Source organism: Lytechinus variegatus, chromosome 2, assembly GCF_018143015.1.
Source record: "Lytechinus variegatus isolate NC3 chromosome 2, Lvar_3.0, whole genome shotgun sequence".
Classification (NCBI taxonomy): Eukaryota; Metazoa; Echinodermata; class Echinoidea; order Temnopleuroida; family Toxopneustidae; genus Lytechinus; species Lytechinus variegatus.
The window spans coordinates 24,856,814-24,884,292 of NC_054741.1; the positions used below are offsets into that span (position 1 = coordinate 24,856,814).

Sequence of the window (27,479 nt, forward strand, 5' to 3'; positions counted from 1 at the left end):
CATTGGCAAAGGCTGGATCCGCCTTTGTCTATTGATAGCTCTTGATGGGCCGGGGGGTGGTACCCTTAAATATTTTTGTTGAATTTTTAACTCAATATATTGCTTTGACCGCCGCCCCCTTCACACACGATTTATATATCCCCGTCTACTAACAGCTCTTTATGGAGGGGGGCACCATTTTTTTTAAATTTGCAGCTCGATACTTGTATATTGCTCTCACCCCCCCCCCCTCCCCCGAACAGATGATAACGCCACTTGACGTACGTGATTTACATTGCCATATGCCCTAAGATCCACTGACTATTCATCTAGCTTACACATTAAAAAAAACCGGAGAGTTGTCAAACTCAACAGAAAAATACAAAGAAATAACAACAAAATGACATACTATAGAAAGAAAGTATCAAAAAAATTGAGAACTTGGTAGAATAAAGAGAATAAAATGTTGAAATTGTTTCCCCCACCCCCCACACTCGATCTATTACGTATTAGACAATGATATGAAATTAGGCTGATCTGCCTTTATTTGTGCACGATATTCTGAACTAAAGTCATGATATGACCATTGACATATGGGTTATAAATTTTCATAGTTTGATCACACCATATCCATTTTAAATTCCTGGAAATTCCAGCAACAATACATGTTGTCATGGGTACGACACACATTTTCTTTATTGAAACGTATCACGACACCAACGTTGAAACTGTGCAAAGGCCTTTAATGGCGAACTCCGCTGGGTTGATACATAACCTATGGGTGATGAACATACGTGGCTCTGCCACCAATGTTCATCTTCCCCTTCTATCTTTCTTTCTCCCCAACCCCTGTACCTGTTTCTCGCTTCCTTGTTGATCTATCACTTTTTTCTTTCTCTATCCCCTTTACCTTCATCTTACACCCCCTACCCTCCTCCTCCTTTCTCTCCCTTCCCCCCACTCTTTCTTTTTACTCCTCCTCCTATGTTTCCACCACAATATATAGAAATATATATGGTATTATCCTCAAGCCAGTCAATATTACTATGTCCCCCCGTCCCCCCACCCCTAGGACGTGCATCTGTACAGTTTGAACCGGCCTTGATGCCACCAACTTCTTGATGGTTACCAAGTTCAGCTGAAAACGGTTGAATTTTTGTGTTTTATTGTGAACAATATTTTCCAATAAGCAAGGGGTTTCAAGTCATGAGCAATTCTTGATAACGTTATATGGCAGGTGTGCTCACAGAAGGGCAATATTCTCCAGGTGCTTGAATTTCAGACCAAGGGTTAATACATTTACACGTTTTCGAAATCCCTGAGTTTCCACACAAATCTACAGCATGATACTGTACTTTCTCATGACTCATTGATGCATATTGTGTATTCATGTTTTACAAAAGTTTATAAGAACCCAAGCATCAATCCATGAGACTGATCTTAGTGCACTTCACGGCTGGTTGGAGCCATCCAAAAATGAATTCACCAATAGTAAAACACATAATTAACTAATAATTCAAAAAATTAAATCTCAATATCATTAAAAAGAATATCTCAGAAAAAATTGCAAGTATGAAAAATTCAGACTTAATGATTTTTTGTTTCAAGGAAATAATATTTCAATTCACTGGTCTGTACAAACCATTCTTTCGTGTATGAACCTGGTTCTTTTCATTCTGCTCTTTCTTTTGCAGCCAGGTCATGTTAAGAAGCCAAATGCAATTCTAGTTGACTGAACTTTGCAGGTGAAATCTTCCCTCCATCAAAATACATCTTACAGGAAATACAAACATCTTGCAGCTGGTCTTGCCAAGTCCTGTTGAGCATAAACCCACATGCGATTCCAGGTGACTAAGCAGTGCAGATAGCATTTTCTTTTACCAAGGGACTTACTTGAAGCCACTTGACCTAATCTTCATGGAAGAAACTTCTTCTACACCTGTAGCAGTTCTTCCGTAGCCCTTCTGGGTAGAAGCCACAAGGACTTCTATCACTATAATTGCCATTCACGTGAAGTCTCCCTGAATGGGTTGAGTGATGACATCCCAGAAGAAATCTCTCACAGCTGTTCTTGTCAAGTCATGTGGAGTAGAATGTACCAGCGCTTGCAGTTGATTTAGCCGTGCTGGTACCGTTTCTCTTCGACAGTGCCATCTGGTGAAAGCCACACAGGGATTTCATCTTAGAGGAATGACAAACTTCTTGCAGCCGCTCTTGCAGCGGATTTCACGCACATCGACTGAAAGTTCACCAAGATGGTTGTTTAACTTATTCTGTATAAAGAGAGAGAAATATAAACCCCTCAAAAAAAGTTTTGCAACTCAGTTTTGGGGGATGATATCTTTTTGGTTAAGGAAGTATAAAAGATGAAACTGGTATCAATGGAAAGCTGAATTATTCCTCTTTACAATGACATGCCATTTGCTGTGATTATGTAATCATGGAATATGCAATCACCCTGAACATTGAGAAAAGTCAGAAGTGAAATGTTGCAAAATGCATTGATTTCTAACAAGAGTCTCCATTTCTATAGAATTTCCACCATGCAGGTGACAGTGAATGCACTCGGTCCATCCTCGAAACAATTGGAAATTCGCGATTGGAAACGACGCATTTCATTTCTAACATTGCTGCGTATTATCATGTCTTTATCATGTTCTTGTATTATCATGTCTGTGTATTTCATAACACTAGCATTACAAATGACACATGATTGTAAAGAAGAATAATCATGCTTTCTAAAGATATCACTTTTACACATGATGATGGCACATTAAGAAATTTATTAGCACTCAAACTCGAGCTGCAGAACTTTTTTTGAGGGGTTTATATAGGATTTGATCACGTTAAAAAAATACCCACATCATTTGCCATTTTAAAGGACCACAATTACACAAAATACAAGAGAATTTCAATGAAATGAAGGGATAAATTTAAAGATTAAATTGGGGCTGACGATAAACCATCTTTGGGCTGTGGTTTGTTCATTCTAAAGAACAACATAAGATATGAGAAAGCATTTAGGTAGTCCAGTGGTGGCACTTCCTATTCAAAGGTGTACTGCATGATCATTCCCCAAGTCGAAAAATACACCCTTTTTTTCAAATACATTATCTGCAATTTTGACCCCGTTTTATTCAAAAACAGGTAGAAGTTAACATGAAATTGACCTTTAAAAACAAAACTTTTAAAGAATACTAAAGGGGAGTTGCAAGAAAATATGTGCAATCAATTGCAAATTTTAGATGCAATTTACAAGTGACAGATCAAGTTTAATTAGAGCAAATCAATTCATACTTGTTGATGCAAGAAGCAGACCATCAATCAATTCTGTATTTGCATTAGAATGACTTTCATTAGATCTTGAGACCTAAAATTAATTTGCGATCATTTACAAGTTTCTTGCACCATCCCTTAAGGCCTGGTTCTACTGGCTGACGGACACAAAACGTATTCAAAACTGACAAAGCGGACAAGCAAAATTTTGGGGTGGCTCCATCCGTTTTAATCTGCACCAGACAATGGACAAAGTGGGCGAACAATTAAATCACAATTAAATCACAGTGGACGGATGCTCAATGGATATAGAGTGTATAAAGAGAGTACACAAGTAACCTTTCCAACCGAATGGCAAGATTCTTTTCCATTTTACATCTTCTCCCAATCTGTGAGTGCAGTGGGACCAAGCCTTTAAGTCTACATGAGTAGATGAGAAGTTCCTATACAGTGTGTATCAAAAAAATTTTACACTTTGAAAAAGCCCTGGGAATTCAAAAATATACATCATGTTGGTTAATTTTTTCATATATAAAATTGGGTTTCGGTCTCATCTATCCAATGAAAGTAAAAAAGTTTTGACAGAATGTTACACTTGAGTGAGCATGGTCCATTTTTGTAAAGCTTGCAGAAATCAGTTTGCGCAGAAATGGTCGTTTTCACGCTGTGTCAAGGGGAAAGGGCGAAATCAAACTTACCCTGCCAGACATTTCTGATACATTTCCCTTGCACTTTTAGTCAATTTAAATAAAACGGATACATTCAAGCATTTTGTAACAATTTTGCCACCCAAATTGAAATTTCAACACTTAGTAAGCACAACCTTTACCCTTTTTGTGTCAGCTGGATCTGAGGACATAACTGAATCTGAACAAAAGTTTTTATCAGACATCTCTAGCAATTTTTCACTAAGTTTTTATCATTTAAAGGGTGTTTACATTTCATGTTTCATTTAATACTTGTTTCTCCACACTTTTCCCAAGCTTGAGAATGATTAACAAAATGAAAATCAAGCCGTAGCCATTTCATGTAAATCACAGCTCAGTTTAAAGCACATATTGTCACGATGGCCTCGGTGTGTGGGGAGTGGGGTGGGGCGCAATGCAATCTTCGAAGTGTTTCAGGCAAGGAAACAAGTTTAAAAAGCTAAAAGATATCTCCAAATCAACTTACTAGCTAAATTTTAGGTGTTCATCATGATTAAGGTCTACTTTTATTCACACAACTATTACAAAGTTCTGCGCAAATCATTTTTCACTAACTTTTCAAAAGTAAGTGCTGCTCATTCAAGCAGAAATATTTTTCTACAGTTATATCGTCATTTGCATAAATGGAGCGTTCTGTACCAACGTTAAAATGTGAAAAAAGTCTTCAGGATATTTCAAATATATAATTTTACAGGATTTTTTCTAAGTGGATAAGACTATTTTTTGATATGCACTGTATAGGTCAGCATTTCTAATGTCTAACACTTCATGAACCATTTCCCCCAGACTGTTTACCTGTAGCTCTTGCAACACTTTGGGACCAATCCTTGACGACACATCTCCAACACACCAGCAGAAACTAACATGGAATGATGGATCCTACATAAAACATGCAAAATATGAAATCATTGCTAGATTCACTGTACATTACATGCATGTTATTACAGCTGCAACTATATTATCACCTTTTCAAGACCAAACAGAAAACTGGGGAAATCTTTCTTGTTTCTATAGATACATTAAAACGGAAGAAGTTGGAACTAGGTAATTGATCTTTCATGGCAAACCCCAAAGTAATCAATGATTTTCACTGTCAGTGGGTAGTCCCAGAAATAATTTGAAACATTACTTTATAAATCTGTCCAATTTAACATTCAAGAACAGTTTGTAAAAATGTAGAAATACACTTCGAATTTTCTACCAAGCTGGAAACTGAAACGAAACCATTGGGGATTGACTATGGAATGCAGGACATAAAGGGGGGGGGGGGTGTACTTTCTCAAGTTCTACTCCTTTGGTAAGTGCTGCAAATCTTGTGTTCATATTTTCAATGGCAATTTACCAGAAAATTTAAAATGGCATCATTGTTGGTTTTCATCACATCATTTGTACACACCTCATAGAATACTGGCAATGAGAATTCTTGAAGACAGTCATCTGCTAGTTTCACCAGGTCACATAATACTTCATGGCCAGCTCCAATCTTCAAACCCAGAAACGTCCTGGAATGAAATAAAAGTTGGGGAAAAATCTGCTTGAATAAATGAATTTTGTCCTGGTAGTGTGAAAAATAATAGCTTATTGTTTATTTTGGGTTTAAGGATCATTCTATTCAGATATGAATTTATATGGTTTATAATTTTTTAGCATGGGCATAGAGGATATCCTTCTCTGAAGCCCCTGTTATTAAAAAAGAAATGAACCCCTTGTAATATTTCACCAGAGTTGTAACTGTACTTGCTAACTATGCGGGGATTCATCATCCATCGAGTAAGTTACAATATTAATCAATTTAAAGGTAGATTTTTTGTTGTAGGGGGGGGGAGGCCCAAAATTATTTTTTAAATTTCAGGGTTACTTTCCACAATATACTGCTTAAGTATGCAATATTTGCTTAGTTTTTAATTACATTGTAATTATCACGGGCAATTTTGAGTATGAACCCCCCATGTAATATTTCACCAGAGTTGTAATTTATGTTATTATTTTCATTATTATTACTATTATTAGCATGTAGATTTATTAATTTCTGCTTCTTTTAATCAATGTTTCATTTATAGGTTTGTCCAAAGCAGGGTTTTTCAAGACTTCTGCAGGTAGAGCCCTAGAGAAGCGTATGTCCTAGAGATTTTTCAGCTATGGAACTGTAGATAAAGGCTGTTGCCACACTAGTCTCATCGTTGAGTTGAATTGCTGCCTGTGCAGGGATTCATCATCCATCAAGTTACAATATTCATCAATTTATTGCTTTATTTTTTCTTTGGGGGGGGAAGGGGAAAATTATTTTTTTGATTTTACACTTTCTTTTCACAATCTACTGCTTAATTATGCAATATTTGCTTAGCTTTGAATAACATTGTAATTATCAAGGGCAATTTTGAGTATGAACCCCCATGTATTATTTCTCCAGAGTTGTAACTTATGTTATTTTCATTATTATTACTATTATTAGCAGGTAGATTTATTAATTTCTGCTTCTTTTAATCAATGTTTCATTTATAGGTTTGTCCAAAGCAGGGTTTTTCAAGACTTTTGCAGGTAGAGCCCTAGAGAAGCAAGCGTAAGCAAAAGTATATGGATGTGGTTCATGAAACTTTGACATAAGTGAGATTAAGTATCTGTGAATATGCTTCATGACGTTCAAGTCACATACTGCAGTCAAAGGTTATTTACAATAAATGAAGTATCTACAAGTCTGCAAGACTTATATTGAATTATATAATGCAGGCGATACTACCAGCCACACTCCACTTGTGATATTAATATGCCCCGCTTCCCCTATAACTACGATGACTCAAGTGGTTGAAAGATAGTTCCTCTTGAAAAGTAATGCATGTATTTAGGAATGAAAGAATTAATCATCCCATTTCAACTTTTTCTTCCTGAGGTATTTATTTGTATTTTTATGCAACATTTATCCCCAGTATCTCTGCCCAGACATGGTTAGAGAGGTCATTCAAAATGAGCATGATCCAAATTTTAAGGCAAGGTCAGGGAAACGCAAATTGCAAAGTTCAGATATTGTACGATCTGTGCCTTGTTGTCATGATACAACAGTCGAAGGTGAAGCTACACGTCTGCAGTCTTCACAATCCTGTGTCCTAGTGGCAGCATCCATGACATCTCAACTTCAGATGTCCAAGTTGAAAATACAATAGCTCGAGAAAGAGCTAAGGGAGAAGACGGAGATGGTAGAGACCCTCAAAGATCGACTGGCTGATAAGGAGTGTAGATTAAAGAGGGAAAGATCAAACACTCTGTACTACAATCAGAAGGCAGGTGTCGAGGTTGCACCTCGTCAACATAAGATAAGACAGATTCATCAAAAGAGCAGATGATGAAAATGAATAGAGAGGTAGTCAAACTGCAATACAAATATGATGTCCTTCAAGAAAAGAGCCTAACTGATATTGTTCATTTATATGATGAGGAAAAGAGAGAATTTACCACCACAGCTACAAAATGTGTGTATACATTGCTTTCTGAAAATGTTGCCACAATCAGAGTGAGCAATGTCATCTCTGAGGTGCTTCAACTAGCCGGAAAAACTGCCAATCGCCTTCCTAGTCAATCGACCGTGCGAGCAATGAATCTGCAAAGGCTCGTGATCTCACAGACACAAGTAGCAGAAGAATTGACAAGTAGGGAGGCAACGACCTTAGAAACAGATGAGACTTCAAAATATGGGAGAAAATATGGGGCCTATGCCATCAGAGATGAAAGGGAGATGACAAGGCTAAACAACTTTTTTCTGTGGGCTGCATGACATGGTCCATATCGCAGAGGTAGTGAACAAGACGGCCAGAGAAGTGGAATGCTTAAAATTTGAAGGTGAGAAAAACGTCCCAATCAAGGATTCCAAATTCAAGAGGGCGTCTGAATCTGGAACATGCAGGATGATCCGGACCGAGTGCAACGTCTTCGCAAATGGCGGCGATGCCAAGACAAGTTGCCATGGAAAGTTTGTTACAACAGTACGAAACGACCTCAAAATGGCTACAGGAGCTTGCCGCTCACACCATAAGAGGCAGCAGATTTAACATCCTCTTTCACAATGCCTCTGTGGTGCTCCTGTTGCACCAGGAAACGAGGGATTTTTTTGGAAAAAGATGAAGGAGCCCCTTGGGTCCTCCATGACCTTGGCATCCCCTTTTTCATGGCTGGGTGCAAAGCCCTTGGCTTGATCTGTAAATTATGCACTACCCCACTATGGAATCTGATAGAAGATCCCAATATCCACATCTTGGATATGAATGCCAGGTACCTGGAGTTGGTGAAATTCTTAACAGCTGAGATACCCAAGTTCATGGAAGGAGAAGCAAGACCTTTTCCTGACGTAAACATCAAAGAAGACACACTCTACCATGCCCTCATCAAACCCTCTGTTTATGATGCAGATGTTGAGGTTCATTTAAAGTCTCTTCTTCCAGCAATGCCCAAAGTAGCAACAAAACTCTACCAAGATCATCTACCTGGTGGTAGATATGAAGCATCTCGTGAGATAAGAAACATGTCGAGGGTACAGCAAAGCATAAAGTATTGCGAAACAGTGTTCGCCCTGTATGACCAGATCTTGAGGACTAAGCCGCACATCTCCACAATAGCTGCTGAAGCGAGTGTGATGTTTACTCTCAACAAAACGGCTGCATGGCTTAATGCAAAGAGTGAGGAGGAGGAAAAGAAGATCTTACAGGATTCACGTAGGAAAGTGAGGAAGGTTGCTGAGGCTTTCAAGGAGAGGCAACAGAGAATCCATGAGCTGAAAGTGAAGGAAGTAAAAGAGAAGGCTGACAAGGATGAGACAGCAAAGAAAAGGGCCCTCCAAGAGAAGGTGGAAAATGCCAATGACATCATTCCTTGGGGACTCCTTCAACAAGAAGACCAAGTATTAACATCAATAGAGGGACTAACCAATCCAGAAAAGCTTGAGTGCTTGAAAGCCCAATTGAAATTCTGCAAGAACATTTTGGATCAAAAGCCAAGCGATCAGAAATTGTACAATCTCTCCACTCAAGTTCAAGGAAAAAAAGATGCCAATTAACTGTACATGTACATGTAGATGAAATTGCCCAAAATGTAAGACAGCTGATTAGAGAAAGCTCCACAAGAGAAGCAGATGTGGAGGATCCAACAGTGCCAAAACTGGTCAGAAAAAGTGTCAAACATCGTTTTGAGACAGATGAAGGACCCAAATGGTGGTCTGGTAGAGTTGTGTCCAAGTAAGCAACCAACATTTTCTATCAAATCATTGATCAGAGTTCTCCACCATTTGTCTACGTTTTTGCACAACAATCTTCATCCATCATCTTGTGATTTTTTTTCAGTGATTGACATAATTGTGACATCAATGAATTTTGTGTGAGTCTGATTTGAGTAACTTTATATTGATTTTGATGTCATTCACTGCACTTAACATCTTTTATTTCATAGTGTCATTGTAGATTATCGTTTAAGAGGGGCTGTCACACCTGAATGTTTTAGTCAATGTAAGCTCATTTAAAGAGGTTATGAAGTTTTATTAGAATGTTTTCTTGATACAACACAAGTAATTATCCATATAAAGATATTCAAATTCTCAATATTTATGTTTGTTCAACCAAGAATGGATTACTTGATATAAATAAATGGGATTAATGGAGAAGACGGCTGGCCCCAACAGAGCACCGGCATACGCTGACTAAAATGACTATGTATGACAGCCCCCTATTTTGAAATGTCATTAATGGTTATATCATTATCCTTAGATATTTCCTATGATTTTGATTGTCAATGTTATTTTAGCTGCATTTTTTTATTTACATCAGTAGCATTGCAGGTTCATATTGTGAGAAATGATTGTGCTGTTTCCATCAAACTTTTCTTCTATAAATATTTTTTTTCATGAGTTTTGTTAATGAAATACAATAAATGATTTTTGCAGCTATATCCATCAAACATTTCTTCCCTCTATATTTTTCTTATGATTTGTTATCATATAATTTATTTCTAGTACTTATGATGTTGTACTTTTTTGTAATCTATATCATTTTATTTGTTTATGTTTCTATTAAGTGACATTACTGGTCCATTTTGTATGACAAATATGATTGTGTGTGCTATTGTGCTATTTCCATCCAACATTCTTTATCAAGTCTATTACTTTTATTTACTTCTTTATTCATACATTATCTTTTCCTTCAACTTGTATTTCAGGTTCAGTTTGTAAGTCAAATATGATTGTGTATGATATTTTAACATTAGCATCCAACATTCTGAGAATATCAATATCCTTTTTTATTGTGTTGTTTATGATGCAAATATGGATTTACATGAAATATTTATCTGTATATTTATGTGTACATTTTTCTTTCATCTGTTATTTATTTCACAATACTGGTTTGATATGTGTGAATTTTAATCAGTGTACTGAAGTATCATTTCCACCATTTTTAATCAAAAATTACATATCGCTGATGGGGCAACAAAACACGTTTTGCATCTCAAAAATGATTTGATTTTAATGACATTGATATTGTACATTGTGGAAGCATCGTGGTGTAGTTGCTCTGACTCTCCCCTTCTAATCAGAGGGTCATATATTTGAATCCCAACATGGCCTTGCATCCTTTGGCAAGGCGTCAGTTCACATTTTGCCACTCTCACCCACTCCTAGTACCAATGAGGTCCAAACATTACATGTATGGACCTCATAGGCGACATCAGTGCTAAAATTGGGTTAGAGATTTATGTGGATCTAAATTTATTGTAATTTCAACAAAAGTACTAGCTAAATTTGAGGCTTTTGTTGAAATTTTGCTTTAATGAGATATTTATGCAAGAATAAGTAACAAAAAATTGAAAGAAATGAAGGGGAACTTACATTTTGACGACTTTTTCCTGATTTTCTTGGCAGTTGTCCTTCACTTCTGACTCGCGATCGGACCTGATATGCAGATCACGTATACGCGTTCTCGTCAGGTGATCGGTCGGTTATTCTTTTCGCCAGATGTTGATAATTATATATTTCATAACGCAGCGTTCATCGCAAATTTATATGAAAGAGATTGAAGTTGAACAGCGCAAGCTTTAATTTATTCAGAAATAACGTTTGATTGCACAAGTTTCGCCTCGGACATTTAGGATCATTTGGTCCCATATTGGCGTAACTACGGGGGGGGGGGGGGGGGGGGTGTCCCTACCACCGTCCACACCGGGCGTCCACAAACCAGCAATTATCTTTTTTCTCTCTTTTTTTAACCAAAATGCTTCCCCCAGAAAAAAAAGAACCAGGGTTAAAGAGAAAGACAATTATGATAGAGGAACACAAAATACTTTATTTTTTCAGCTTTTAATGCATCGACTTATAATCAAATATTAAATGGGGCTTAGAACATTTTTTTAAAAAGTCAATTAATAAAAATATTCCGCTCTTCGGGATTTGAGCTTTCATGAAATATCAATCTTTTTCATGATTACCGAAAATACTTCAAATGTCCAAAAAAAAATTATCGGTGTATTAGCTGATACCTTGCGCCCGCCTTAATTATTTTAATGTTGAGATACTTTGCTTTAATTTAATGAATTCCTAAAAGCATTAATTCTCAGATCATTTGTCGCAATCGAATGATTCGATTGGTAAGCTAGTTGTATAATTATTATGATTCATGAATTGTTTAAAATGTGTCTCTCTATCAGTTTTGAATATTTAAAAAAATGTCAGCTCGTGCTTTTTGCTCGCAATATTTTGATTAGTAAGAAATTCTTGTGTATGCGAGTTTGATACATAAATAACTAGAGAGAGAGGGGGGGGGGTGTCCCTCAGCTACTTGTCCTTGCTTATTCCATATTTTTTTATTATGCTCGTGTTGTGAGTATTTCAAAGTCTTTTCTTTTTCTCACCCTTTTTATTGTCTCGGAGCTTCCCTCTATTTCTTTGCTACGATGTATAGCCCATCTTACTTGTTTCATTTTTTATGTTCTCATTTCATTGAAAACATAATTATTAAACTGACGTAGAAGACTTTACAACAAAATTTTGATATTGTTTTTTCTTGTTTGTTTGGCTTTCTTTTTTCTTCTCCTCAGTCCTTTTTCTAATTAGTTTCCCTTTCCTTATTTTATATTATTTCATTTCATGAGGCATCCGCCAACTTATATACAACAACAAACGTTAGAGGCGGATATCCAGTAAGGGGGCGTGGTGGTGTGCCCTCTAAAAGGAGGAAAATAGGAAGGAATAAAAGCAGGAAGGAGAAAAAATAAGAAAAAAAGATGATGATGGCAATGATGATAATGATGATGAAAATTATCTTGGTGAAGATGATAGTGGTGGTGATGGTGGCGGTGATGATGATGATGATGATGATAATAATGATGGTGGTAGTGGTGATAAAGATGAGAATGAAGTTGGTGACAATGATATGATGATGATGTAATTTTGTCTTTAAAAAAATAATAGTGCAAAGGCGAAATCATTTAAAGTTTATTATGAAAATAGCAGAAAAAAATAATTTGAAAAATTGTACGTATGCGTATGGAAAATCCATCCCCCACCAAAAAAAAAAAAGTGAGATTTTGTTTTGTTATTTGTGACGGCGTAGGCCTATGCGAGCAGCTGTGTGATATAATTATGGTAAAAAAAGTAAATGAAATGCCAAGAAATACATGATAATGACTTTTATTGTACATTCAGTATATCAGTAGATAAATTCATACTCGTTCCAAAAAAGAAAAAAGTGGGTATATTATGGACCATTAAAAATGGGCAGTTGCTCTATATATTATATTACATAGAATATATAGAGCAACTGCTCGTGTGTAGCGGTAAGTTATTCACCTGATCTACATAATTCATGCGGCGCACGGCGCGTGCGCAATGTTTAATAATTATTGCTGTGAATACAATGAATGTCATCAAAAACATAATCTCACAGATCAAATAGTGCCAGCTCGATGCGCAAAATGAGAAAAAAATATATATTTTCTGCCCTGATAATTTGATAACCCTAACCTAACCCAACCCAATTTCTAAGTATTTTTATCATAAACAGGATAACTATATACAATGATTGAAATTAACTTTATATTCTTTTGCGAACAAAATGAATATGAAAGACAGCTTTTTGATAAAGAACACAGTTTTAGAGCGTTAGAGCGCGATTTATACCTACAACCGCTAACATAGGAGGATCCTGGGGGGCCCAGGGGCCCGGGCCCCCTATTGGCGGAGCAAAAAAAGAAAGAAAAAAAAGAAAGGAAAAAAGAAAAGGAAGGGAAAAGAGAGGAAAAAAGAAGAAAGGCAAACATAAGAGGAGGAACATGATTAAATGAAATAACATTAGGGGAAGACTCTGAAAATAATTTTTTTTTAAATCTATTTGTTAGGATAAAAAATTTTCGCTCGCGCTTCGCGCCTTATTGTCTTTTAGGGTATTTGCATATCTCGCTCAATATGGAGCTTGAAAAATCAAACTTTGAAGTCATTATACAAAACATATTTCAGCTGGGAAATTGAACTTTCATTATTTTGTTTCATTTACAAATTGATTTTTAAAAAGTGCTCTGTAAAAATGTCTGTGTTATCGTCTGAACATTATCATTTTCTGCTTGCGCTGCGCGCTCGCAAAATTTGAATTTTCAGGTACGTATTATTTTCCTGTATTCCATAAAGTTCTCAAAAAGTTCCCTATTCAGGTCAGATTGTTAAAACGTATCAGCTAGCGCCGCACGCTATAGCATTTGGATTAGTCGGTTATGTATATCCCAATATTAATTCTAAATCAAACTAATTTGATGACAGTTTATCAAAAAATTCGACTCGCGATTTCTGCTCGCATTGATAGATATATAATGCCTCTTATGCATAATTACAAAGTGCTTTAAATGTCCAGTTTTCAGGCCATAATATTAACACATTTCGCGCTCCCATGCGAGAGAAATAGGAAGATGGTCATCATTTTCATATGATGACATAATGCCCTCATAGCATGTTCCGGTCCTATGTAAAAACTCAAAGTAATAAAAATAAAATGCATCAGCTCTTTTTTAACTGTGATCCATCACAATTCACAATTTTCCCACAAAGTGTTTGCATTACAGAGCTTAAATTCACCCTTTGTTATATCATATATTTTTAGCTCGCGCTTTGCGCTCTCTTTATTGATTTTCATGATAAGAAAGTTACTTAGAATACCCAAATTCTAGGTCGAAATCTAAAACACACGTTAATTCAGATACGCAGATTGTTCTCTATTTAAATCATTATCCAGTTTCAGATCACAATATCAAAAAGTGTCTGCTCGCGGATAAATAACTTATCCTTTTCATGATAAAACATGAATAGTGCGTCCAGAATTTTTCCCCATAATTTTGTTTACCCATCACATTTCTCCCTATTTTCTCCTCTTATTTTCCATTAATTTTTCTTTCGTTCACTTTTTTACGTCCTCTTTTCCCATAATTTATTTTACCCATCACATTTCTCCCTATTTTCTCTTCCCTTTTATTTTCCATTAATTTTTCTTTCGTTCACTTTTTTTCTGTCGCCTTTTCCCTTCTAAGTTCTATTTTTTTTCTCGTCTCACCGCTTTTCCTCATCCCCAGCCCTCGATCGACGCCCGTGCAGATTCGCAAACAATATCAAGAGTATGTCTACTTGCAAGGGCGGAAATCTCTCCCCAAAGGTAGGGGGACCAGGGGCTGGAAAATTTGACAAGCAAAAAACAAAAAAAGAAGGTTTATCACCCTCTAAAGAAGGTCATCTTGACCAAAAGAAATTTGACAAGCAAACAAGCAAAAAAAAGTGGGCATGCCAAAAGTAAGATCGTCTCTTCCAAAATACATTTCGATTTTGAACGAAATGACCAAAAATAGTAGGGGGACACTTCATAATGTGCCCCCTACTATTTTGGGTGAGGGGACATGTCCCCCGGCCCTGGGGTTTGCGCCCATGTGGGTGGGGGTGTTGTGCCTCCCTATCGGGATCATATCACAGCGAGTATACACTCTTCCATATGGAAGAGTGTTTACTCGCTGAGATTTCGATCTCACACATAATTTTATAAAAAAATAGAACAGCTACGCCTTGAACACAGGCCAAAATGCCTAACGATTTCTCCGCGGCATTAACAACTCTCGTAAAGGGCGCTCCATTTATAAATAAAGTTGCATGAACAGCTCTCTATGGCGACAAAATTTAACGCGGAATTGTAGCCAGCAGCGTAGGAAATTGGCAGAAAATTCAAGAAGAGAACCGGTGAGTACCGATTTAACAGTATTCATGTATTAATTAATATTTATTTAATCATAAGAATAATTTTTTTTTACGGAAAGAAAGCTTAGTTCTAAGCTAGGGCGGCCCAAATGCGCGTGAGTGGAGTCCCAGTTTCTTAACACGGGTAAGTATTGCGGTGTCGCCTAGAGTGCTCTCACCCAGATACTACTTGGGTACCAGCATGAGACAACGGTCGTTGTGGTTAGTTTAGCAAGACAGCACCTGACAGGCTGCTAATATAGCTATGAATCCAGTGACCGGGTAAAATAATTGTTAATGGCTTTGAGCAGTCGTACATTGATAAAGCACTGTATAAAAAAAACAATTATTATACCTTGTCTCTTCATCATTGGTGTACACATCCACCTGTTCAACATGACATCTGAATGACCTTAGACGGCCAACCCTCTCGCGAAATGACTGTATGAATGGGTCAATCCAGTGGAACTGTAGACATACTGTCCGGGATAGGCTGAGATGGAGGTCATCGCTGGGGTGAAAGGTCAGATCCTGAGGCAAGCAGGAAATGAGTGTCTCTGTGAGGCTGGATAGGCTGGGAGTTTCAGCTTGAATGGTAAAATTATAGATATCCCAATTGATAAATGATGGAATAAAACTAGAAAGTTATTTTCTTATATTTTAAGATGCGAACAATCTTCATTTACAAATTTGTTAGTAAATTACTAAAAAATCCTCTTATTTTGATCTCTGGTTCTGGAGCCAAGGCACATTTCTTGTAGCATTAGAGCTTCTTGGATAAACTACAGAAACTATGGTTTTGTACAATGGTTTCTTAACTCTCTGAATATATATGTAGCAGGAAAATGCAGAGAAAGAAGGAACAGAAGTGCACCTACAGTGAACATTTAATGTCAGACTCTCTGAATCAAAATGGGAACAACCTAGGATTGGAATTTGTAGGATCCTAGGCATGTGCACAAACATAATAAAGGTGGCATTTAAACCTCAAGAATAAGAATGCATTTGATATCAAAAAGACTCTAAGTCAGTTTGGAGTTCCATTCCATTCTGAAAGATCAACAGATTCTGCACATGATCAGAAGAAGGTCACTTGTACTACTAACGTGACATGGTGGTTTAATATTCAATGAGATGAGCACCAACTTTGTATCTTGATTGTTCATATATTGTTGTAAGAACATGCTTATGAATTCAAAGTAGAAATGCAACAAATACCTTCATAGAGTGTTAATTGACGTGCTATTCTAGTCACCTGGGACCCCATTTCATACAGGACTTGGAACTGTTTTAACTTTGCCATTATGGCAACTACTGTACCATGGAAACCTTGATTAAGATTGGCTGCTGAGCCCCGTTACCATGGTAGTTAACAGTTGCAAGTCCTTTATGAAACGGGCCCATTCTATTCCATTCTACATCATGCAATGTAAGGCATGCTTAAAATGCGTAATATCTTGCTTTGATATTTGCCTATCATAATGAAAGAAATGAAAGGTCATTTGAATAAACTTGCCCATGGGGTAACTCCAAACTGGCTTATTTCAACTGCATCAATTAACATTAGCCTACAATTAGTGATGTAATGCTAAGACTGAATACAACTGTGGACCTATAAAAAGATTGACCTTCATTGCTTAGATAATGAATTCACTAACAAGTGACTGTCATTGTCATCTGAATAACATTCTCTTCATACTGTCTACTTTGACTCTACAATCGTCACAGTGAAGGCCTGAAGCAGTTAGAGATTATACACTGACATTTAAAAAATTGTATGCGCACTGCGCAGAAGATAATAAATCACTTAAATTCTGGAAAATCAATGTGCGGTTCTGGTTTACATTTGGTTCCACATACTGTATTTTGGAAAATGTATGCATATTTTAAAATAGGGGCAAAATGTTAAAATAAGCAGATATTCATGGCACATTGCATGTACAAATACAAAGCAACCTAACTATTTCATCTTTCATGTAGCAAGTAATGAACATAAAAGGCAACACCAAACACGAAGCAGATCGCAACAAACCCTGAATGAGCGTTTCTTAAAATCATAACATAAATCTTTTGACCAATCAAAGTCCTTACAATACCCTCTGTACAAATGCCTAATAAGATGAAAAGATTCAAATAGGTACAGTACTTGGTCTCACCTGGTATGTATACAAACGTGGCCCAGTTTCCTGGAGTATGAGCAAAGCTTCGGATCCTTCCCTGATGCTCTATAGGGTTGCTCGTTTCAGAGGATGGACTACTGAACATGGAAAGGATTTCACCAGGCAGTGGCAGGGTGCTGATCTCAGCTGTAGGGGATCGTTTTTGCACCTGGTTTTCTAAAAATAATTATATAATATAATAGAATAGGAAAGGTCAGAAGAATGCCTAAATTAATGGGCCTCGGTTTAAAGGTACAATGACATGCAAATGTACAAGGCAATATCATCTGTTAATGTGTAAAGGCCACCGCACACCTTATGACCTGACTGGTCGGCGAAGGGCTTGCGACTGAGTGAGGGGAGATGAATCGCAAGGCAGTCATAAGCCTCGACACCGCACACCTTGCGATCCGATCTGCGACTCACACATGCGCTTTTGCTATTTGGCATGGCATCTGAGATTGTTTATCACAATACGCGTTATGCAACTCTGCTGTCTGATTGGCTGGAGGTTGGATTGAGCTTGCGATCCAGTCATAAGGATTCGACATGTCAAATCCTTCCGATTTTCCTTGCGACTTGTCTCTGCCCGGTCTGCGACGCTCAAGCTGACAAGGGCTGTGACGTCACGTCTCCCCTCATCAGTCGCAAGCCAGTTGGCGACCGGTCGGGTCGTAAGGTGTGCGGTGGCCTTAAGAGTCACCTAATCATTACCGGTTGGGTTTAAATGTGCATCATCCTTTTCATTTCCTTTTCTTGCATTTGTCTCCAGTATGCCTAGCCATGCCTCCTTAAGAGCCACAAAAGACTGCCATTGTTAGCAATGACATGTGGAGATCTGCCTATATGGTTGTGTACTGATATTAATAGGTTACTGTACTGGAATAGATTGATTAGAAATTAGACATTGATGTCATTTCTACATTTCGTGAACTTAAATGCATACATGTACATCCAGCATTCTCGCCAGAAAAAAAATCACGCATGTCGGGGACTTGTGCTGCCTCTCCTGGGGGGTGGGTGCGGGAGGGGTGGTTCACCCCTCCCGCGCGGAAGCGACGGCCTTTTCATCAAAAAGAGACGCTAAGGAAACCCCATTGTGGCGTATTTTTAAGCCCGCACAAATGCACATAAATGCACAGATACTTGCCGTTCAGTAGGCTTGGGAGCCAGCGCCGAATCCAAGCACTGAGATAGAAAAAAACATGGAATTTGGAGCTGACAGAATGATTTACTTCGAGCAGAGGACAAACTTTCTCTGCTTAGAGCCTGCAGTGTATGCCGTGTTCATGCATGGTATGAGGATGCATCGTGTGTGTTGTGTGTATTTCTGTGACTGTACAAAGCCAGTAGAGAGCACGTGCATTGCGTTAAGCAACACTTGTGATTGTATCATGGAGCTATGATTGTATCATCAAAGTTATACCCCTTTCATAAACCCAATTAAAATGAATTAGGCAGCTAATAGCAGCATAATTTGGTCGTAAAATTGGAGGAGGACAAGAGTTATCCGCATTACTCTGATGCTGCTATTATCCGCATAATAGCGGCATCAGGATAAGATTTTGAGTTTATGAACGCATTTCCAAATAATGCAGATAATTGCCATGGTGCGGTCACAAGGTCACCCTTTTCCAACACAACCGCATCGGAGGGGGCGTGTCCAGTTGTCATGGCGATTATCCGCCTTTTTCAGGACGGGCGCTCGTAAAAATAATGCGGCTTATTTTCGGAGTTTATGAACGCAATTTTTATTGAATTATCCGCATTACTCTTAGGCGGCTAATTGGAGGATAGGTTTATGAAAAGGGTATTAGTGTATTGGGATTTGTGTGTGACTTGTGTGAGAAGTTTTTTTTTTTTGGTTTTCATTCCAGAACCCCCCCACCATCATTTGCTCGCTAGTCTTAAATGGGAGTCTTGTCATATTGGAATATATTGACCAGAAGTTAATAAAACACATATTATGAACTGTCAGTAATGAAATTAGCGATTGAACTCTGGATATTTTTCAGTCATATTTCCTTTAATCTTAGTCTTTTCATTCCAAACAATCATTTTTTTTAATGATGTATTTCACCTTTATCCAGTTTGCCATTTTCTTAAGTGACTGAAAACAAAGACTAGTCCCAACCCTCCGCGAGTTGTTTACATAACTTTCTTTGTCTCCGCTAGTATTGCACAATCTTGAGAAGCACATGTTTGGAAATCTGATATTCTTGCGGTGGGGGGGGGGGGGGTTACAAGATTGCCGCCCTTTTCATTCTGTGTTGGGTTTGGATCTTGAGAAGCACATGTTTGGAAATCTGATATTCTTGCGGTGGGGGGAGGGGGGTTACAAGATTGCCGCCCTTTTCATTCTGTGTTGGGTTTGGCTGCTACATGGCCTGTGTTGAGAAATTAGGTCAGGGTAAATTTAATTGCAAAGAGAGGCTTTGGACGGCATTCATGATGGATAGTCTTTTTTTTAAATGCATCATTTAAATAATTTCAACTTCACATTTGCAGGCTTGCAGGTATATTGTATGATAAAATTACTTTTCTCAGAATTGTACGAAAGTTCTACAAAAACTTTATCTTTTTACATTGTATTTGGACACGAATGCAGATCTTTCTTGACAAATAATGGGCTAAAAATACTAAACAGTAAACATACAGACCTCAAGTAAACCAAGTACCACACATTCAAACTTGGATTAAATCAAATCAGATATCAGTCAAGCACGGAAATCACTCTATCATCACAGCACTAAAAATTATAAACAATCACTTCGAAGAAACAATTGCCAGGGTCAAACCACGGTCAAACATGTGCTTGCGTTGTGTCCTGTGTGTGTATAATGTTTGCAGTGAGTTGATCTTGTGATGATGGGGAGAGAATTTGTGTGTGTGGTTTTTATGTCTGCAGTGAGTTGGGTCATGGATGACTGGGAGAGAATGAAAGGACCAGGGAGTCGGGAGGAGAACCGTAGCGAGCAGCCGCGAGCTAGCTGGGCGCCTTGCCACTTTCCTAACCGTAGTAGGCCTGTAAGTGGTCTTAAGTTGGTGGGACTTCGGCGCAACCCGATAAATTAAGTTGATATCACTAAGATGAGTTCATGGAGTGTATTATTTTTTTATGAATATTTCCATTTAATTTTTCCACGCATGTCGCTGAAATTTTACGCATGGTTCCACTTGGTCTCCATTTCCGCACGCATGGTGTTTGAACCATGCGTATTATACACTGGCGAGAACGCTGTCAGTACATCTATTTAAGTCCACCCCACAGTCGCATCCACACACAAACACCCACACACCCATGAACAAAAGATAATGGGGTTCAGGATGTTTGTGTGGTTGCATATGGGTGTATGATGTGAGCATGTCAAAATACACTTACATCCAATTCCTTCAAATATGTATGAATAGAGTGATATTCATGGACTATCAATAAAGAAAATATGGGGGCCGCAAGTGTCATCGAACATAAAAATTTGCACCATGAAATTCACCGTCATATTCTTTACTTTTTTTAATTTCCCCTAATCTGTGGCTGCTTATTTCGAGGCTTGCACACTGCATTGGTAACTCAAACTCGAAGTTTGGCTTTGTAAGAAATCTCTTCACAGAATTGTTAAAATTCACATATAATACCAACGAAATGCTCTCATAATGACCAATTTCCTAAAAATTGGTGTAACTCTATAATTTGCAAATAGTTGAGGAATAATCACTTCTGTTGAAGATAAAAAAAAGTTTTATGTCTGATCAACAAACACTACGTTTGTGCACTAATCCATTTTTGTGTTGTACAATAAACCAAAAAATCTATAAAATTTAGGGCGCGTATTTTTTTAAATTTCTTCTCCTCCTTTCTTGACTTTTTCCTTCCTATTTCTTTCTCTCTTTCCTTTTGCTTTCTTTCCTTCCTTCTACCTTTATTTCCCTCTTTGTTACTTTTTAATTCTTTTCTTTTCTAAATTTTCTGTCTTTCTTTTCTAACTTTACATTTTAATTCTTCATTTCTCTTTTCTTTTATACATGTACTTCTCTACTCATTCTTCCTTTCATTTTTTTCCTTTTCCTTTATCTTTCTTTCATTCCATCTTTCTTTTTCTTTCTTTCCATCTTCCTAATCATGCTAATCAGACGATTTAGCTCTCCTTGTCTATCGATCAAAAACAACTACTTTGAACTAAGTAACAAACAAGGCTCAGTCTAATTTCTTTAAAAAAAAATTTAAACTTCTACTAGCTAGTAGGAGACTACGCACATAAAAAATATTTTTTTGTTTTTTCTGTTGCAGCTTACTGTAGCAGAAGAAAATCAAACGTGCTGCAAGGATCAGAACGCATACAAAAGAAAAATGAATTATTTTTTTTAAAAAGGAAGGGAAACAAAAAAGAAATAAAAAGGAAAAACAGAGAAAAGAAAAGAAAAAAAATTAAAAAAAAGAGAAAAAAGAATATAAGAAAAGCAAAGAAAACAGAAAAAAAAAGAAAAGGAAAAAAAAGAAAAAAAAGAAAAGAGAAGACAAAAAGAAAAGAAAAAATAACATGAAAAAGAAAAGAAAAAATGAAGAGAGAAAAAAGACAAAGAAAATAACAGAAAAGAAAAGGAAGAAAAAAAAAGAATTAGAGAAGGAAAAAAGGAATGGAAAAAAATATATAAGCTACTGAAAATGAACAAAAGCTGTGGCAAAAATAGTCAATCCTGACTGGTTGCTAACCAAGGAAAGAAGAAAGATTTGGTCTCTATTGTTATTTGGTTGTTCCGTTGGCTCCACTCACCAATTACCGAAGTTCAAACTTGATCTATACAAGGAACTCAAGGGCCAAATGTATTAAGTTTGGATAAACCAGGGAAGTGGGAATTGTGCAACAGCCGATTTCAGTCACTGTTTTTTCCTTTTATTTAAGTTTATTTTTTCCTGTTTTGGTGCATATTTCAGGCCAAAACAGAATTTTGGTCAAGTTCTTTTCATATATTTTATGAAATAAGACCAAAAAAAGAGCCCTGTTGGGAGGATTTTGTATTGTTCACCCCTAATGGCGGCTGCATGAGCGAGAGCCGTCTGTGTACGACTACGAGGAGAATTATGGTACAAGTTACAACAAAATTAAAATGCTAATAAAAAACTCCTTGGCTTTATAACAGACGGCGGCTTACCATCTATTTCCATCCTTTGCCCACTTATCTGGTTGCTTCTGAATTACTGATAAAATATTGAGATAAAAAGAATAACTCAATACTCAACTGATAGGTTTGAACAAGTTTCCCCTATACTGGCCAACTAAGACTATAAAGTTCAGCTCAGCCTCCGGATCTTGGGCTACACTGCAGCTGCACCGCGGCTAAGCTGGCTCCATCGGGTAGCTGGAGCTCTGCTTCGGGCCCGGCCGGCCGGCGTCGGCGCAGTTCCTACGTCTATGAATAGGGGTATGAATCACGCTGCTGAGACAGAGACTGAGTGTCACATGTCGGCGATGCCGATGATGATGAACCCGGGTTAAAAAAGAAAGAAAATGTTGATAGAATACTCACTAAATCCCGGCTCCTGTCTGCTTGTTGGAATGGATTCATCGGGAACACCATCATCACTTTCTGAGCTGCTATCGATATCGCTTCCATATGATTTCAAGGCGTCAAGTCCTGCCATTCTCAAAACGTGTCATATTCAATAGATTGCGTGACGACGTACCGTACGCTGCCCAATCGTCGCTCAGTTTACGTATTTTCTTTTATATTTCATTCAAATAGCTACGATATCCCTACTTCTATATGTCATCTGAAAGAAAAAATGCTGGAAAATCGTTTCATATGATAATAATTATATGTCTTCAAAGCACCGCTGTGTAATTCGCCGTTTTCGGCACCCTTGCGCCTGCCCCATTGCCGCTCACCACTGCCCTAACCCCGCTCACTTAGCGCGCGCATTCATACATGTATATTAATTAGGCCTGACTTATTCTTTTTTCTACCTTTTTTACTTGCACTTCTGAGTGAAAAAGTGTGTAATTTTGTTGTGATTGAATATATTGTTGATAAGTTTTATAGTACAATACACTATATAAAATGTTCCTTTCACCAAGTGCAATTATTTTTAGGGTTTTTGTTGCTTTTGTTACTGATCTACGCCTATATCATTTTTTTATCCTTCAAACTATATTCCGTATTTTTTTATAAAATATATTAAAAAAAAACGTTTCCCGACAATTTTTTCACCTATTTTTATTGTCTAATTATATGAATATGATTCTTACCGTCATGAATTTTATGAGTGTATAATTATTATCTATCTATTTATTTCGGAAATGAAAAGTATATGAAATTCAGTGGATGTAGGCTACAGCATATCAGAGTATAGATTGAGCACCCACTGGACTGATAGGATCAAATAAATTACTGTAGTCATTAAAGACCATTTGACCCTGTCCAGTTCTTACATAAAATCGGAAGCGGATAAAAAGAGTCAGCATAAACAAAAAACTTTAAAGAACAATATATATATAATAGAATATAGTCAAGTTAACTTGACTTAAAATATCATTATTGATAATTTACATCTTATAAATAAAACGCTATAAAGTTCTTTTAGCACATTCACCATTCAAAGAAATCAACTTGAGTCCCCCCCTCCCCATTTCGTTCCTTCCGTTCATTGCCCCTGATGCTATTTACCATTGATTTCCATTATTATATTTTACTATTAGAAATAATTATTATTTGCATTCTCCTTCTGTTTCTAATTCCAATTTGTTGCTTTTACACTGTCTATTGACTCATCATGATTATTTACAAGTATGTATTCGTGTATCCCCCTTTTTTGTTTACTTTTCGTTTACTCTTTTTTATAATTATTTCCCTACTTTTTCTTGTGGTATTGATATTTTATGGGACTCTCACTGCATATTCTCAATTTGGAGCCTTCAACCAACAAGCTTTGCTTTTACGTTTATCTCCCTCATATCCACAACTCTCATTTTCTTTCCTTTTCATTATTTTAGAACCAATTACAAGAATACATTTAGTACTTTTTTATATTGTTGTATTATATATTTTTACGATATTTTGCTTATCTATGAAAACTTTTATTGTATAATATTATTGTTTGTATTGAATTGTTGATTTTTTTGAAAATGTGAAATGTTTATGTGAATAAACCTTGAACACTGAAGTCCGATAATAAATATATAATATATATGTGATTTTTTTTTGGGGGGGGGGGAATTCCCTAATACTGACTTTCATTTAAAAAATCTCATCTGGAAAAACAACAATAAATATTTAATCAACTCGCTGGTTTAAGTTCACATTCGAACTCCCGTCAATGTCTATAATCGGAGAGAGAAAAAGACACTTTAGAAAATTCGATTTGTTCAAAATATATTGGTCAATTTGAATTAAAAAAAAGGAAATCTCCAGAAATATGACAAAGTTTCATCTATTCAAATCAATCAGGAAACCTAACCGAGTTGGCTTCTATAGGCCTATTAGCGGGAAACTTTTTCTTATATTCATTTAAATTCTTTATTTCATTTATATGAATCAAATAGGCCTACAGATAATGGGCATATAACATGAAATATACGTATCAATGGGCTCATAAGCTATCACAAAGGCCTAATTGCACATCTATTTGATGTCACCTGTATCAAATCCTTGTTTAATTCCAATTAAATTATCCCTAAATTTCATACTCAGAGTAAGTAATCATAATCATCAAAATATGAATAGGCCACATAAAAACAGCATAACGATCGATAATATAGCCTTTATAGACTTGCAGGGGCCGCGGAACCAGGGAGGGGCTTCATCCCGAACAAAACAAAACTATCCCTATCAATGTCTCTAACTTGTTTGTACGTCGGTATGCAGTCTTAAATAAGAGTTGAAATTGATATACATCGAAGTCTCATTTTTTTAGCATTGATGACCCTACGATGATTCGTTATAGAGCAAGATTTTTGTAAAACCTTTTCCAAAACACTTTGGGCCCGGGCAATGATTACAATGAATATACCTCTGGTGAACAGTGTTGAAATAATTGACAAATTCTTTTGATTATCTTTCAAAATTTCTGTAAACGTCAGCTTATCTGCATGCTCCATGATAAAACGTTGACGACCGAGGGGCTTTTATTTGCCGTCACCCTCAGCTAAAGGAAAAGCGGAAGAGAGAGGGGGAGAAAAAAATTGAAGGAGAAGTGAGAGAGGAAAATGTAAGAGTATTAAAAATGGCCGCGTGGCAAAAAAGACAACAACGGAAGGTTATCAATCGAGGCCGGAATAGGAAAATAATGAAATGAAAAAAAATAATAGGAAGGAAAATAAAAGGAAGAAGACAAGACGAAAATGAAAGTTGGGGGACCGACAAATACATTTCATTTAGAACAAAATAACTATTCAGCTCGCGCTTCGCGCCCGCATTGCCCGTTTGTTTCATTATTCATGTCTTGTTTTCAAGTCATTCTCGGTTTGCAAGTTAAAATATCATTACAAAAGTGCTTAAAATGTCTCGTTTTTTCTCTGAATACAAAACTCTCGTTGTGAATTTTGTTCATGATTGAATTTATATAAAACTCGATCTCTTTTTTTAAAGACTTACTTTATTATTCACGTATATGCAGTTATAATCTGCCCTAGCTAGGCCTATACTGAATTATGACCTGAAATAAATTCAGACATTCCTACATTCATCTCATAATAGATTCAAGAGTTGAATTAGTAGAGTAATCAGGTGTTACCATGGTAACTTACCATTACCATGCATTCAAATGAACTTATCCATGCAGAACACTCTGTTGTGTTCGAAATTTAATTTAAATGAGTTGGTCGAATGTAGATTTTGGCATTTTCCACCATTCATCTTTTCCCACTATAACGTTCATTTATGATGACAATTCAATAAATGCCCCCAACGTACAGGGCCAAAGTTCATTGACCTTAAATTACCTTTGACCGTGGCATGACCGGAACTCGATCACTATAGGATTTTCACTGACTCCCTTATTTCTAAGTTTCATGATAGCTATAGAAATCAATAGGCCTACTACAAACTTATGAATTTGAAAACCTTATCCTGTTTTGAGATTTCAATGTTTACGACGCCGCCCTCGCGTCGACGTCGGAAAAAGCGGCGCCCTGTCTCTGCAGACAATTGCATTTTTTCTGCGAGAAAGATAAGCCGTTACCATGGCAATGGATCTTTTGCAACTAATACTTTGATGACTTGATAGGCATATATCTAGAAATTGATTTTGGAAGGCTAATATTGACAGGGGAATATACTATATAGGCTCAATATGATGTTATTTTTTTAAAACATATTAATCCCGTTGCCATGGCAACGGCGGAAGGAGGAATGTATAAAACTGGCAACAAGCGGATTGGTTCAACACCCTCAAAGTAAAGGAAATGACACAAAAATATCAGATTCTAAAGAAATGTCTACTTGAAAAATATGACGATTCCGTTTATATAGGCCCTATACTCTAATCATGATTATCATATACAATCAGGGTGAGCGGAGTTAGGGCAGGCTTCTATCTCAAGGTATGCCCTCGCTAATTCATTCACACAGCAAATATTCATTCCTTAGAATTTGTCATGTTGACATATCTAGGACCTCTCTCACCTGCGACCCACACATTTTCATCCATCATATAAAAATATAACAATTTTCACGTGTTTTTAGGAGTTTTTAAAGTGATTGAAAAAAAACTTAATCTGGTGCAGTTTCGGTGCAATTGATCGAAGTTCAAATAGTTATCGGGTTACTTTACACTTTAACGCAGTATTTCACGATGATTTATGAAGGGATTAATTTTATTTTTCCACGCCTTGTTTTTTCATGTAATGGTCTCCTCTTGGGTGCTTAATTATGCGAGTATACAAAACAATAAGGAATTTGGGACGAATTTAAAATGATAATCAAAATAAGCAGTGTGCGCATCGCGCTTGTGAGGGTGAGCGAGAATTGGGCAGCGTACGGTACCGTACGAACGAAAGCACGTGCACGTTTTTTTTTCGGTGTTTTTGTTTGTGTTTTGCGGTTTGGGTTTTACCGTAAAATAGCGCGCCTGAGCGCAGAGCTCAAGCCAGCTGACTATGGCCTAGGGGGGGGGGGGACCAGGGGACGCCAGGG

The 27,479-nt window shown here is 37.0% G+C and overlaps 1 protein-coding gene across 1 annotated transcript; it reads right to left on the reverse strand.

Moving 5' to 3' along the window:
• Nucleotides 1-1,638: 1,638 nt before the first annotated feature.
• Nucleotides 1,639-22,992, reverse strand: LOC121409699 (U6 snRNA phosphodiesterase-like). The gene is made up of 6 exons (XM_041601606.1): nt 22,878-22,992; nt 17,349-17,528; nt 15,548-15,779; nt 5,359-5,464; nt 4,758-4,841; nt 1,639-2,252 (listed from the first exon to the last, which is right to left on the reverse strand). Exons 1-6 carry the CDS (start codon nt 22,990-22,992, stop codon nt 2,157-2,159), a joined length of 813 nt encoding a protein of 270 aa, XP_041457540.1. The 3' UTR covers nt 1,639-2,156.
• Between the last annotated feature and the right edge of the window lie 4,487 nt (nt 22,993-27,479).